This window comes from Acomys russatus, chromosome 21, assembly GCF_903995435.1.
Source record: "Acomys russatus chromosome 21, mAcoRus1.1, whole genome shotgun sequence".
Classification (NCBI taxonomy): domain Eukaryota; kingdom Metazoa; phylum Chordata; class Mammalia; order Rodentia; family Muridae; genus Acomys; species Acomys russatus.
In genome coordinates, this window is record NC_067157.1 from 9,993,737 (window position 1) to 10,009,517 (window position 15,781).

The window sequence follows — 15,781 nt, forward strand, 5'->3', positions numbered from 1 at the left end:
GTTAGCTAATTACAGTGTGCCTGCCAGAGGTAGGCTTAAGTAAAAGCCAGAGATAGGCACTGCTTTGGGCATTATATCTCTTTTTTCACTTTCTTCTCAAAATACAATATCAAGTCATGCAATGCCATCTATTCTAAGGCTGAGTTGATAGGGATCCAGAGAGAACTGTGTGATGTCAGGTGTCGCCCAGCGTATGAGACTCCTTGGTAAGGAAACACAGAGGCACCTGGAATGGGTGCTGCAGCAAAGAACTTACACTTACGGCAGCTGAATGAGACCGTTAGGAAATGGGTTTGGAACAAGCCTGGAGTTCAGAGCCTGATGGTGTGATCCAGACAGACGTTTAGAAGACTGGTCTGTGAGTAGCTGGAAGGGTGACCTGGAGACTAATGCAGGAAAGATCACTGCTGGGTCATCGTGAGGGCCCTGTGAGGGCGCTGTGGTGGCGGGTGGGAGCTTTTGCACTATCAGGAGCCTCTGCTTTCTGCCTCTGGCTCTCTTAGCAATACTGCCTTTTGTAGTGAGAATTGTTTGGTTTCTTTAGCAACACAGAGATGGTGTGGGAAGATGTTTCTTGCTTCAGTCCCTGGTGTGGGATATGGGGCTGCTTCGGATTGACCACAGCAGCTGCCTATGATTTGCCTCCTGCTCTAGCAGGGTTGTGATTTTGCCAGCTGCAGACAGGGGGACTCGTGGTAAATGCTAGAGCTCCCCCTGCTGTTGCTGTTGCCTGTTTGCTGGCTTACTGGTTGCTGATTGCCCTACACTTCTTGCTGGATTTCTGGTTGTCACCTGGAGATGTCCTGACAGCAAAGATAAAATTTACCCGAAGGAACTCAACGCCCCTAATCAGCAGGACGCAGCCTAAGGGTATCAATGCCCCTTTCTGCTCTAACCTTCCTTCTCTCCTACCTAGTGTTGGGGAGGTTGGGAGGGATGGAGTGGTGTAGGGAGGTAGGTAAAAGAACTGGATAATAAAAAGCCAAAAGTCGGGCCTCAGCCTCTGCTGCGCCCTCCGACCTGCTCCTGTGCCTGCTAGAGATAGGCCTGGACATTACTAATTTGGAAAGAGAAGCATTAAAGATGCCGGTGATCAAAAGTCTTCAAATAAGCTGGACACTTGGGAGGCACAGACAGGTGGATCTCTGTGCTCAAGGGCAGCCTGGCTTAGGTAGGGAGTCTCCAGGCAGGGATGCACATGGAGACCCTAGCTCAAAAAGATAAAACCAAAAAGCTTCAAATAATTGTTAATCCTTATAAAAGGATAAAATATTTGACGAAAAATGCTCTCATCCTCACTGTGGCACTAAAATCTGAAAACCCCATTCTTGTGAAGACTGCTTAAAACCCTAAGTAGGTGACAAAGGACCACAGCCCAACGCATCTGTACTGGATCTGTACCCTGATTTTTGTCTTCATGTCTTTGATGAGTTTTTTCCTTTCTGATTTCTTTTGCTGTTTCATCTTCCACTTCTGAAGTTGTGCCGGAAGGAGGCGGTCGAAGATATCTTGATCATCGACTTGAATTACGACGGCAGCATCCGGGAAAAATCCACGCTCCCCTAGAAACTGGGCCTCCTCAGGGAACCTCGGGAAGCCGTCCAGGATAAAGCCTCTGGAGCTGGGTGGAAATGTTCATAATCCGCTTAAAGCATCACTGATATTTTAGATAAGCCACACCCAAAAGACAAGCCCCACATGTTTCTCTCAGGTTATGGATGGTCTGTCTGTCTATCGTCTGTCTGTCTACCTGGCTACCGATTTGTATATGGCATCTATGACATGAGGGAAGGAAGCAGTGGGAGTGTGTGCGGGCTAACAGGGAAGGTGACGTGGTGCCAAAAGGAACAAGGGATGGTTAATTATATACGTGTATGGAAATGCCACGTGACCACGTTATTTTCTATGATAACTTAAAAAACCAAATAAGAAAAACATTATATTATAGATATATTCATACTGTGTTTTGATATAGAGGACAAGATATACTTATGCACACAGATAGGCACTGGGGAAGCCAGCAAAGTTGAGAGAGAGAGAGAGAGAGAGAGAGAGAGAGAGAGAGAGAGAGAGAGAGAGAGAGATGAACCTGTCTTCCTCCTGGAAATCCAGGAATGGATGGAGTTTGCAATCTTGTGATCTTTTTGCTGTCTGATGATCCAGGCTCTGCCTGCATCTTCCAGAATTTATGTTTTACGTATCCCAGACCCTTCACTATGCTTAAATATGGCAAAGATAAATGAGCTGACGTCAGACTCTTGAAGTCTTGGCTCAGCACCAGTACCTAAGAATCGGGCTGAACCGAGTTTCATTCTTGTCTTTTCACGGATAATGTTCCCTGCCTGCTGCAAAGCCTCCAGAGACCCTCCACAAAGTAACATGGAATCTCTGCATACGTCATACATTTTAACTGTTGCAGGCATTTGCTAATGGGCTAAGAGTGGACAGCTACACAGCAGTCCTAACTGTAATCATCACAAGGATTCAGGGGGAAGAGTCCAGCATACCATGAGGGTGTGTGGGCTTAGGAAACCGTTCTCAACTATAGCCACACACTAGAGTCTCCTGGAGACCCTAAATGGCACTGGTGCCTGGATTCTGGTCTCAAATCTCAGCAGGTTCTGATTTAATTGCCTGGGGGTGGGTCTCTGGCACTGGTATTTTTCAGAAACATGGCTATTTTAATGTGCAGCTGACATGGATGATAAGAGTACATTCTCAAGTACAAATTGGACTATAGTTTTTACCATCAAGGAGAAAGGAAATAGGATGAATGAGAAACATAACCCTTTGTGTATGGAGGCACCGTATTGGTTCTTTAAGCCACCACTCAGAGAGCATGGGGTCCAGAATTTCCGTAGGCAGGGCCTCGTTCTCCATGAGACTCAGCTTGATTGCTTCTTCCTCTTCTGTGAACGTCACCTTTGGAAGCTACAGGCAAAAGTTAGAAAATAAGAGGCATCCTAAGCTCCACATTGGTGAGCAGTGCTGTTTTACAACACTGACTCGACTGAGGCCTAGGCTTTTCTCTGAGGTCGCTTTTGATAGCAGCCATTGTAAAATTTGAGTTCTGTGCTCTGATATATAGTATATTAATGATATATAATGTGATTAGATACAAATAGTACCTAAGAGGAGTCATCATGACAACAGGCTTGATTTTACATATGCCATTAGGGTCATTTTTTACACCATTTTCTTTTTTTCTCCCCCCCACCCCTCACCAAAACCTGCTTGACTCACTCACACTGATATTTGCCATCTATCCCATACAGTAATATTGCCTTAAGCCAGATTGTATTGGATGCTGGTCAACCAGACACTCATCTGAAGCACATTCCGGAAGGAACTTATAACATCACAGCAACAAAGAGAAAACATTGCAGTGATGAACTCAAGTCACCCCTCTCTGAGGATGACCCTCAAATGGATAATAAAAAGCATGCCAGTTATTTTTGGAATGGAGCTATTTTTTTTTTTTTTTCTGAGACAGGGTTTCTCTGTGTAGCCTTGGCTGTCCTGGACTCACTTTGTAGACCAGGCTGGCCTCGAACTCACAGAGATCTACCTGCCTCTGCTTCCCTGAGTGCTGGAATTAAAGGCATGCACCCGCCTGGAATGGAGCTATTAAAAAAAAAAAAAAAAGATTCTTTTATTTATTTATTTATTTATTTATTTATTTATTTATTTTTACTTCTTGTGCATGAATGTTTTGCCTGCACATGTAAGGTCTTGTACAATGTGTGTGCCTGGTGCCCACTGAGGCTGGAAGATGGCATTGGATTGCCTAAGACTAGAGTTACAGATGGGTGTGAGCCACCATGGAGATGCTGAGATTTGGACCTGGGTCCTCTGCAGGAGCAACAAATGCTCCAAACTGCTGAGCCATTCTCTAGGTTCTGGAAAAGAATCATTTTTGTTGAGCACATCCACCATCAGTAACTCTGAAAATGCCTGCTGCAGTGGTACACACCCAGCACTTGGGAGGCAGAGGGAGGCAAATCTCTGTGAGTTCAAGGCCAGCCTAGTCTATCAAAGCAAATTTCAGAACAGCCAGGGCTACACAGAGAAACCTTGTCTTGGAAAAAACAATGATTCTGAAAATGAGTACAGTTCTGACAGACTTCTGCCTGCCAGGAAACAGGGTGGGTATCTCATCTAAAGCAAACCCCTTCATCACCTCCTGAGACTCAGGAAACAGAAAAGCGACAACAACATCAGCAGCAGCTGACCATCCACAGAAAAGCAGAAAGCATTTTGCTACATTAAAAAGAAATCTAGGCCCCTATTTAGAAACCTGGGTCAGTTTTCCTTACGATTTTTGGGTATCATTATTTCCCTGACTACACAGCACAAAGTGCACTCATTTAAACTGTGTCTGAGGGTGTGTCTCCTTACCTATGGGGATGCTCCATGTCACTGTCCAGGCTCCTCAGAGTTTCTGTTATGTATAACTGTGTCTGGGTCTATTGTGGGCCTCATTTTAGAAGAAAATAGCCTCATTTGATCAGAAATTATTAAAAAAACAAAACAACAGAATCCAGAACTTTCTTTTCAAAATCCCAGATAAAAAATGTTTTATATATATATATATATATATATATATATATATATATATATATATATATATATTTTTTTTTTTTTTTTTTTTTTCCTTTAAGCCTCATTAGGCTTCACCAGAGAGCAAAACTTTTAAATCTTCATTGGCAACAGGGCACTTAAAAAAATATATTTAGCTGGGTGTGGTGGTGCAGGCTTTTAATCCCAGCACTCCGGAGGCAGAGGCAGGTGGATCATTGTGAGTTCGAGGCCAGCTTGGTCTACAAAGTGAGTCCAGGGCAGCTAAGGCCACACAGAAAAATCTTGTCTCAAAAAACCAAAAAGAAACAACAACATCAACATCAAAACCCCCCAAAAACATATTTGACAGAAAAAAAGAAAGCACGATAGTTGGAAATCTTACATTATAGCTCAGGGTCACCAGCCAAAATGCCCCAAAGAAATGCTACACACCTGTTCAGTGAGGGGACATTTTCTGACTTTTGTCAGAATTGCACAAGACTCCATATTTCATATGCTCGGTGAGAAGCAAGTTTATATTCCACAAAGGAAAAGCGGGCTTTTACGGTGACTTTCCCTCCGCAGGACTCTGGTCTGATACCACTTTGATTGTATACCACGCACACAGATGCTGCTTCCCAAAAAGTGTGTCGGCTTCTCACTTGACCTCACAGGCTAATGATAAGGAGGACTGAGCCTGGAATCCCTGCTGTCATTTTGTGCCACTCACCTCACACGTGGCATGCTCCTCACGAAGGACTACCTACAGATGTGATACTTAACCCACTCCATTCCCATGAAACCACACAAAAACACGGGAGGCATCTTAGTCTCAGCTTTTCACAATTTCCCGTATAGTCTAGAATGTCTGAAGGTCATGTCCTAAATCTGCGATGGTTACCTTGGATTCCAGGCACAGACTACCACCAGCTGAGGGCCTATTCACATCGCGCATGCACCCGGGCGATTGTAGCCATCTCTAGCTTGTCCCATCAAACAATAAAGATTCTTGGGACTGTCTTGCTAAAACAAAGCTGAGAATGGTCACCCAGACTACACTTTGACCAGGACTGCTTAAACAATGTGTGCCAATACCCCAGAGATGAACTTGGGGGAGGCTGGGGGGGGGGGTCACTGGATGCCCCTATCTGTTCACACCCACTGAATCTCTTTTATCTGTTTTCAGGTAAAACTCTAGCTGGCGTCCTGGGATGGTGACTGCTTCTAGCCTGCCGTGGCTGCTGCAGCTTGGGCTCTGGCTTGAAACCAACTTCTGCAGCAAACACAGCGGTCCTCAGAGGCATCACCACGGTTACCATTAAACCTGAAAATGGTGAGGGGAAAGACCAAATGGACGCTTGTCCATTTTAAAATGAATGTCATTTAACACTGGCCACAAAGGTAGACACTGGGCAGGTCCATACCCAGGATTCCCAGAGAACGGCAGTAAATGGGTACTTCCTGCCTTTGTCCAATGGGGGCACGCATACATTCTGACGTACTTCCTGCCTGCATTCCTTCCGCCTGTGATCAAGCATTTTCTGCGCCCTTGAGGTGAAAACACGTGACTTGTTATCTTACGTAAAAAACAGCCTCCAGCATTCCAGGAAGTTATCTGTCCTCAGGCAAGTGGGGCTTCCAGGTTAACCTTAGCTTTTACGTTACCTGCTTTTTTGTAGTTTCTTCTTCAATCTTCACGTTCGCCTGAGCTGCAAGCTCTTCAAGTTCCTGCTTTGTTGCTTGCTCCTCCTCGGAATCGTCCTCAAACTCGGGTCCAAATTTCCTTTCGGCCTTGAGCTGTAATTTTTCTTGGAGAAATTCATCAAATTGAATGTGAAAAATGCCAAAGTTTTCTGCCAGCTTTCTTGCACATGAAGTTTTGCCGGAGCCATGAGCACCCAGAAGACATATCCGTAAGGGAGGAGCCTGTCACAGAGGGTGAAAAGAAGCCCTGTGTAATTAGCCTGGTGGTATTCAAACTTGTAATGGGAGAGCTGCACTTGGAGACTTTGTCTCAAACAACCTCTTCTCCCCACCAAAAAACCAAAACATAAACAAAAAAAAACAAAAAGAAAGAAAGAAAGAAAGAAAGAAAGAAAAGGAAAGGAAAAAAGTGATTTTTAAATTTTATTTTATGTGTGTGACTGCTTTACCTGAATCACATGAGTGCCTGGTGCCCAAGGAGGTTAGAAGAGGAGGGTAATGCATGCCCTGGATTTGGAGTTATAGATAGTTGTGAGTCACTATGTGGGTGCTGAGACTTGAACCCAGATTCTCTGAAAGAGCTGCAAGTATTTTTAACTGGATGGACCATCTCTCTAGCCCCAGGAATATGTATGTATGTATGTATGTATGTATGTATGTATTTATTTATTTAAATATATATATTTGAAATATATATACATTTTAAATAAAGAGTCTATTTTTAGGCGTGTGAGTGTGTGGAAGTGTGGGTCCCTGAAGAGCTCAGTAGAAGGGTTGGATCCCCTGCAGCTGGAATTGCGGGTGGTTGTGAGACAGTCAACAGGTGGGCCACACTCAGGTTCTCTGCCAGAGCAGTGTTGTTATTAGCTGCATGAGCTACCTCTCCAGCCTGCCACACATGGGACTTTTTCCTTACAAATTCAGTTATATTCAGGCATCAGACTATCAAGGAACACAATTCATTGCCCCCAAATGGCTTTTAGGGGGGAAGGACAGCCAACCGGGCTATCCCAAGGTGTATGCCAAAAGGCGTTTAACGAAAAGCAGCTTTACGTAAAAAATATTGTAATGTTGACAAGGAACAGAAAGACTCTTAGTATGATTAAAAAGGATCTCTCTGCCAAAGAAAAAGCCCATGTGTAAGGGAACTTCAAAGACCTTGCCACCAATTCCTGCGGTGTCCGCACTGTAAGTGAAGAAGCCCTGATGTCGCTTCTCACAGCGGTTTGTGATCGTCCCCAGCCTGGGAAATAGTCAAGGACAATGGTTACAGTTGAGATGAAGGAGCAGCCAAGGCTCACGTGAATGTGAGGCAATGACTGTAAAGCTGGCGGAGGACAGCGGCAAGGCGGGAGATGACGCTGTGTTTGGGTCGTCTGGGCCTCCACGGAGCACAGGACTTTGAAAGAGAAAGAGGCACAAATGGCTTTTAGAAGCAGAAGCAGCCAGGAGCATCACAATCTTTGTTGTGATGGAAATGTCAGGAGTCCAGAGATGCTGAGTAGGCTCAGGTGACAGAGAACTTGCCTCACGTGCATGATACCCTGGGTTCAATTACCAGAACAACATAAACTCGCTGTGGTGGTGCATGCCTGTAATGTGGTGGCCATATTTGTCTACATAGAAAATACAAAGGCCAGCCTGAGACACGGGAGGCCTTGTCTCAAACACTAGAGCAGCAGCAGAAGAAGAAGACGAAGACGAAGAAGAAGAAGAAGAAGAAGAAGAAAAGAAGAAGAAGATGAAGAAGAAGAAGAAGAAGAAGAAGAAGAAGAAGAAGAAGAAGAAGAAGAAGAAGCAGCAGCTATGAAGCTCCAAGATTCTGGGGCCTTCATGGTGAATGTGCGTTGTGAACCAAACACAACAACAACAAGTTAGAAAGACTCATGGCAATTTTAAGAACACCAAGAACTAAGACATTATGACTTTCCAGATATTAAAAATGAGAGACTATCTACAAAGCAGTGATTCTCAGCCCAGCATCACCAGATGCTGGCACACAAGAAGGGAGCATCCTTAATGTTCAAGAGGGAAGATGATGCTCACTAGCACTCTAGCTGTGCAGACTGCCAAGTACATTGGAGCCGTCGGATAGGAGGGACAGGGCCATGAAACAAGGACATGTGATCTAAATAAGTGTTGATTCTGCCACGGCACACTTCTTAATGCTTCGGTGGTAGCATCTGGAGTGCCAGCTCTGGACCTCTGATTGACTTAAGTCAACTGATGTGTCATTGGAGAGAAACAATGGGAAAGCAGAATGCTGGATGGTGACAGTACAACGAGGAAGTCCCGACCTCACTTCCTGGAAGATAGGGCCCCGGCACCGAGAGGGTGTTCAGACGGCTGGTCAGCCATGTTCCTTGCATACCCAAGGCATTTTATGTTTCATAGGAGAACTGAGAAATTACCTTTAGAGTTTCTGGGTCCTGTCTGGGTGGATTTGTGGAAAACAACGTGATAGGGCTAACTGTGGTACATGTCTTTAATTCCATCACTCGGGAGGCAGAGGCTGGGGATGTGCTTGATCTGCATGGTGAACTCCAGGGCAGCCAGAGCAGGAAAAGAAGAGGGTGATAATGACGTAAGGGGTAGGGACCTTGGTGGATCCCACATGGCAGCAGGAGGGAGACAACTCCCAAGAGTTGTCTTCTGAACTCCACATGTGTGCTGCGGCATGTGCATGTTTGCACATACACACACACACACACACAAAATCAGCAAATAAATAGAAAAGTTAAAAAAAACCTAAGTGTACAAATATATAACTATATCACACCTTGGTCCAATTATCCCATTACAGAGAATTATAGTAATAAAAGAATTAAAGAGAAGTAAGAATTATATGTTCATAAATTACTTACTTATTATCACCTCATATCTACAATAGAAAATAATTTTATGACTAGTGTCTGTCAGTGAACTAGATGTCAAAGTCGTTGAGCATTAGGAGACTTATGTAGGGATACATACATTTTTTGTAAGTGAAAAAGCATATTTTAAGATATTATATGTACGTAGATCGTAAGCTGTTACAGATGGTTTTGAGTTGCTGTGTGGTTTCTGGGAACTGAACTAGGGTCCTCTGAGAGAGTGCTTTTAACTCCAGAGCCATTTTACTTGTCCCCATTTGCGACTTTAAATATCAGGCAGAAAAGACACAGACTAAGTGCTGGTTTGACATAGGCAATATTATGGAAGTTAAAACAGATAATTTTCTATGTCACGCTGCTAAAAACTGTTTATTCTTAAGCCCAGATACCACTGTTATGTTTTTTGTTTGTTTGCTGTTGGCTTTTAATGGGAGTGGGGATTTCACTGCTAAGCACACAGATGGGGAACCCTGGAAACAGTCGCTGGCACAGGAACACTGTTTTCAGGTGGGGAACCCTGGAAACAGTCGCTGGCACAGGAACACTGTTTTCACCTTTAATGGTTCATCTCGGGCCACGTAGTCCTCAGGGTGTTCCAGAAACTTCTCCTTAGCCTCAGCATTTGAGAAGTAGTATATCTTCTCTCGGTATTTCACAACCTCGTCCGTGTTGCCCGGTTGTAGAATGAAGTTTTCTTTGAGAACCACTGGGCAGAAGTGTTTTGTATCTCCCAAGTGCCTCCTTTTTTCTTTGATTTTTTCTTCGCCCTAGAAATAGCGTTCGACAGTGAAAAATCCGCTTTCATTTTTCTTCCTATGCGCATCCACCCCCTTCAGACTCTTTTTCCTAAAAAGCTCTGCATATACAAAAGGCAGGCATACATTTAAGCACAGACACAGAAGTTTTGAAACTAGAAGCGGAATACCTTGCAAATTAGTCTACATCATGCTTATGTTCGTAAAAGGAGGAGCCGCAACACTTTTCTGTACAGCTGCAAAACTTGACACTAATCAGCCTGGGTGTTGTTGTCTGTTCCCTGCTTGGTATCGTATGAAAACGAGCAGCTGTTGCTTCCCGTAGTTTTAGATCGCACTTTAAATTGCGGGAGCAACACCTCGCTCCTTCGCAGCCAACCGCTGCCGAACACGTGGTGGGTGTTCAGGTAGGCGGCTGGGAAAGAGCAGTGTTCCTGACAAACCCAGAGCACTCTGCGGTTTCAAGAACCCGTGACGTCACCTCCGGTTTTCAGGGTCATAGCCATGTGGCTTTACGCCAAACAAGGTGTCAACTCTAACGGAGTCGATCAGACCAAGAGGAAGTGCAGAGGTGAGAGGGGACATTCTATGCTGACTGAGGAGGGGGAGAGTAGGGGGTGGGCGTGGGGTGAGGGGGGCATTCAGCTTTTTAAAGTTGTGCTATCTACTGCTCATGGATCTTTAAAAAAAGTAGGTATCTTTTATCGAGCTGAGAAAGTTCCTTTTGGTTTATTTGATATAATATTTTAAATGTATTTTTTGAGAACTTCAGATATGCATATGATGTATTTCAGTAAATTTGCCCCTGAGTTTCTCCCCTCAAACTGTACTAATCTCTCTTCCAACTTGCTTTTTTTTTTTTTTTAATGACCCACTGATTCCAATTAACACTGCGCATGCACACGTGAGTGTCGGACCACCCACAGGAGCATGGTCAACCTACCGGGGAACACCACCCTTAAAAACCCGGCTCTCCATTGTGACATATGATACACCCATTAAGAATAAAAAAATGACAGGTTTCCACATTGTATTCAGTTTGATTCTTGTTCCTCACAGGCATGGTATGAGATTAAGGTTTCTCCACAACAACATTCATGATTACCATAAACTGCCCTCTCACTGATCTTAGCAACATTACTACAAGTCTATGTCTAACACTAGCAATGTGAGCATAGGGATATTGAAAGAAACAACATACCTCTCTCCAGAACAATGAGAAGATATGTAGGAGTTCCCAATTTGATTAGACTTTATGAATGTGATACAAGTTTACAATTAATTACAAACTCACACTGCAGAAAATCTCTATGAGTACTAAGAATGTGAAAATTCTTCTGTTTGTCCTGGTTCACTTTTCAAATGTGGTATGACTCACACAATAGAAAAATTTGTGAATGAAAAAAAAAAAAAATCCCGGCTCTCCCTCCTCCCTCTCATAGTGGCCACCAATTGTCAGAAACTCCTTGGCTAAGGGGTCATGTGCCCTTCTGTATGAATTAATTATTTTAAGGCTATTTGTAAGTATACACCCTTTAGTTTTCTAGAATCAGTAATAGACAATGGATTTTTGCCAAATGTTGCTTCTCTATCAATTGAGACAATCCCTTGGACTTTACTTTCCGCCTGCCAGTCAGGAGGATGAGTTACATTGAGTGTTGTCCAAAGGCTAAATCAAGACTTTTTGGGACAAAGTCTGCATGGCTATGGTGTATTATCATTTCGGTACATTTTTGAAATTCAGTTAAACTTTTCTTAAGTGTTTCTATATCAGTGTTCATGAAAGGTTATCTGTTTGTTATTCTTTACTTTGGTGTATTTGGATTTGGGTAACAGAGAGACACCGATCTCCCGGGTGTTGGAAAATTTCCCCTCCTCTTCAGTTTCCTGGAATAGTTCATGTAGAGTCAGTTTTGTTTCTTCCTTAACCGTTTCGCAACATTTACCAGGGATGCTATCTGTATTTCGTTTCTTTCAGCTTCTGTGTGTCTGAAAAACTCTTTAATTTGCCTTCAGTGTTAGATAAAGTGTTACTAGGCATGCTGTTCTAAGTCTTCAGCATTTGCAAGCTGTTGCCCCACCCTCTTTTGGCTTGCACTGATTCCCAAGGGAAACAGCTCATCACCTCAATCACTGTTCTTATGAATGTGGCACACCTTGCTTTCCTGCCTCCCCTAACAAGTTATTTGCAGTGAATATGGCATACTTGGTGCTGTTTCTGTCATGTGTTTTGAATGTGGGATTCACTGACCTTGGATCTGAGGGTGTGGTGGTTTCCGTATGTGTGGCCCCCATAGATTCATGCATGTGCTTGAAAGTGTAAGCCAGCTCCAACTAAATGTTTTCCTTTATAAGAGTTGCTGTGGTCACGGTGTCTTTTCATAGCAATGGAACCCTAACTAAGACCTCTGAGGGTTTGTAAACTGAAAAAAAAAAAATACAGCTATTGTTTCTTCAAATTCTCTCTCAACACATATTTTGAGGGTTCTGGTTATATGTGTAACAGTTCCAATTATATATGTATACAGTATATGCTCTTTGAAGCCTCCCACAGGTCCACCAGTGCTCTTCTCATCTTTTTTTTTTTTTTTTTTTTGATTCTTTGTTTCATGTTAGATACTTTCCATTTCTTCAAGTTCCCTCCCCTGCGAAGCATAGACTACCATTATTCCAGTCAGTGCATAGCTCATGTCATGTTTTCTACTGTTTGTCTGAACACCCTGCTCAGTTAGTGTGTCCATCCCAGCCTCTTTAGTTCTGCCTACTGTTTCGAATTTACAAGGCGGTGAGTGATAACAGCCAGTTCAGTGTCCTTATTAGGCAGTGCTGATGTGTTTGTCAGTTTTAGAAAAGTTTGAGTTGGTGATTTTTTCTTTTCATTGTGAAATTTATCTATATATCTATATATCTGTCTATCTGTATCTATCTATCTATCTATCTATCTATCTATCTATCTATCTATCTATCTCAGATATGGCAGTCCTTGAGTGGATGGCAAAGTTTATGTGGTTAAACCATCATTGCTTTTGCCTTTGTTCTTGGACACCATTGAGTTGCCTGGCAGCAGTTTAATGCTTTCACCTCTTGCTGTTATGGTGGTTGGCGTAAAGCACATTTATTTCAGCTCCAGGGTAATTATGCCCCATCTCTGAAGCCAGGCTGTTGCTAGTATTTTACCCAGTGTTTTGTGATTGTGAGATTTTTGTGCTGGAGTGTTAAAGAAGACCAGATAGAAAAACACACGCTTCCAATATGATGGAGAGCTTAAGAATTGCCTGCAGATATGTGGAAGGATGCCTCCACTGCAGACCAGAGGGAGCACAGAAGAATAACAGAAAACACTGCAGCAAAACTTAGACGAGCAGGCCAAATCCCACACCCTTTGGCTATGTTTACATCAGTTCCTAATGATAAAGTACTGACAGAATCTACTGTTTATTTTATTTTATTTTTGGCTACATACCTATATCTTTGCATTTAAACTGGGCAATAGTAAGTTATTTACAAGTCCATGTTTTTTTTTTTTTAATTTAGTAAATTATACTTTCATTTGTAAGAGCTCATATTTAAAGAACAACTTTCTGTTATCCTGTTGACATATGCCACTCTGGGTATTGTCAGACTATGATTCTGGTGCCAGTGATGTAGACTGGTGCCTGAGTATGGGTTGATCCTCTTGAGCATTGCATGTTATTACCATGTGAACAGCCTTCCAGACACTCCAAGGTACCTACGTACAGTCTGTACCTACTTACAGTAACCATATGAAATATTTATAATCTTAATAGTCGCATTTTTTCTGTAGAAAAAGAAAGTAAAAAGATCTCCCTTCTATGTTTTCCCCACCCACCCCCACCTCCACCCCCACATTAAATAGCCCTGGCATTGTAAAGAGTCAAGGGGAGCTGGGGCAAAGGAGGAATTTTTCTTGCATGAAGTTGAGGGTAGGGTGAGGGATCCAGCTTAGCGTTTGAGCACTTGCCCGGCATGCATAAGGCTCAATCCCCAGTACGACGAGATGTAATGTCTACAGGGAGAAAAAAAGCTGAACATGCCTATTTGTTCACTTGGTGGGGGCATCCCAAAGTGAGGATCGCTACTGTGGACACACGAGTCTCAGTATGCACTGCCCAGGAGGGGTCCACTCAGCCATACCTCTTCCTCTTCTTCTTCCTCTTCCTCCTGCTCCTCATCAACTTCCGTTTCAGCCTGATAGTCTTCAGCTTCTTCCTCATAATCTTCCGCATTTAATTCCCATGCTGCATACTGAAAAGGTTCTGTTTGTTTTTTAAAGGGAAATATTTTAAAAACAAAAGTTATTAGTATAATAGTAAAAGGTTAGGGAAATAATTATTATTATTGATCTCTCAGTTTTGATATGGGCACAGGCGGCCCATACAAGTTCTTTCTGTGACAGCCACAGGCCAGCGGTGGCGTGCCCATGGCTGCTCTGATTGGACGGACTATGCATTATTTACAATAGTTTAAGTTTTTGTCTTTTTTGTTTTTTTGAGACCAGGTTTCTCTGTGTAGCTTTGGCTGTCCTGGACTCACTTTGTAGACCAGGCTGGCCTTGAACTCACAGCGATCCACCTGCCAAGTGCTAGGATTAAAGGCGTGCGTCACCACACCTGGCTAAGTTTTTGTCTGTTATGTTCAGATGACCCGAATTTTTACTTAAGAAGCCATCAGAGCAGGCTTAAGAGTGCTCAGATGTTTTCACTGCTTGTGCCCACTCTCTACCATGAACCTTAGGATCTCAGCCTTACTCTCCATGGTTTCAACTACTTTTTGAAGCAGATCCTTTGGTGTTTTTTGGTAAATATCCAGTGTTAATATCTGAATCAAACTGTCCACGATCGTCTGCTCCAAAGTTTTCCACGTGGCAGTGTAATTATTTAGCTCTTCTTTCAGTGGTTCCATCTCGGGAACGTTGGGGTAAGCGTCTTTTGGAAACTCCGGTATCACAACTTTCAAACAGAAGTTAAGAGGGAGAAAAAGAGAAGCTTTGAAAAGCACATCTCTAGTCAGACCATCCAAAGAATCTACGTTTTATCATGATTTTTTAACCATTCAAGGAGAAAACAGTATTCTGAACATTAATATACATTTATAAATTAATATTTAATTTATATTTTATATGCTATTAGATAAATAATTACCCATTGGTAGAATTAAAATTATGTGGCTGATGAGTGAGTTTCATATGGAAACTTTAACTGTTGATGCAAGGTGTAAAATAAAATTAGATGAAACAAGTGTTATAAACAGATTACTTAATGCTTTTAATGGATTGACGTACATAAATACAGTTAATATTGCCCGGTATGTGGCATAGGAAGAAGTAAGCAAGGGCTGTGACCCAAATTAAGGTTTTGATCCATTAGAAAAACCTGTGCATAATGAAAAGATTCGGTTTGTTTTTTTTAAAGGGAAATATTTTTAGAACAAAAAGTTATCAGCATAATAGTGCATATGCACAGGAACTTTATTTTCTAGTCTGACCTGTATCGTATACTGCTTGAGATGGAAGGACCACTTGGGATGCTTTTCGAGTTTCTGCTTTGGCGGCAATGTCCTCAGGAGGCTCAGGGACTTGAGAAAGAAATCCAAGTTAGTGCTTGAATTCTAAAAAGGTATTCCCTATGAAAGTTTTGACACACACACAAAAATAAAAACATACGTTAAGTTGCTGGTGATATGTCAAACTGAAGACATATATGCTTTTCAAAGGATGGCATAAAGTAGAGTACAAGGCAGAAAATGAATATTTTAACACCTACAAGACGCCATGAAAGGGCTGGGAAGATGGTCTCAGGGGAAAAGAATGTCTGTACCGCAAGCATAAGGACCTGGGTTTGAATCCCCAGCACGCATGTACAAACCTGG

At 42.8% G+C, this 15,781-nt stretch overlaps 1 protein-coding gene across 1 annotated transcript in view; it reads right to left on the bottom strand.

Annotated features, from left to right (window-relative positions):
- Positions 1-15,781, bottom strand: part of Ak9 (adenylate kinase 9) — a 118,031-nt gene that overhangs the window by 28,713 nt on the left and 73,537 nt on the right. Inside the window, exons 20-26 of the mRNA XM_051164063.1 lie at positions 15,398-15,487; positions 14,662-14,937; positions 14,048-14,169; positions 9,692-9,904; positions 6,226-6,486; positions 2,807-2,931; positions 1,402-1,621 (exon numbers count right to left, since the gene is read on the bottom strand). Of these exons, the coding sequence (XP_051020020.1) occupies positions 1,402-1,621; positions 2,807-2,931; positions 6,226-6,486; positions 9,692-9,904; positions 14,048-14,169; positions 14,662-14,937; positions 15,398-15,487 (1,307 nt within the window). The remainder of the gene's footprint in view (positions 1-1,401; positions 1,622-2,806; positions 2,932-6,225; positions 6,487-9,691; positions 9,905-14,047; positions 14,170-14,661; positions 14,938-15,397; positions 15,488-15,781) is intronic.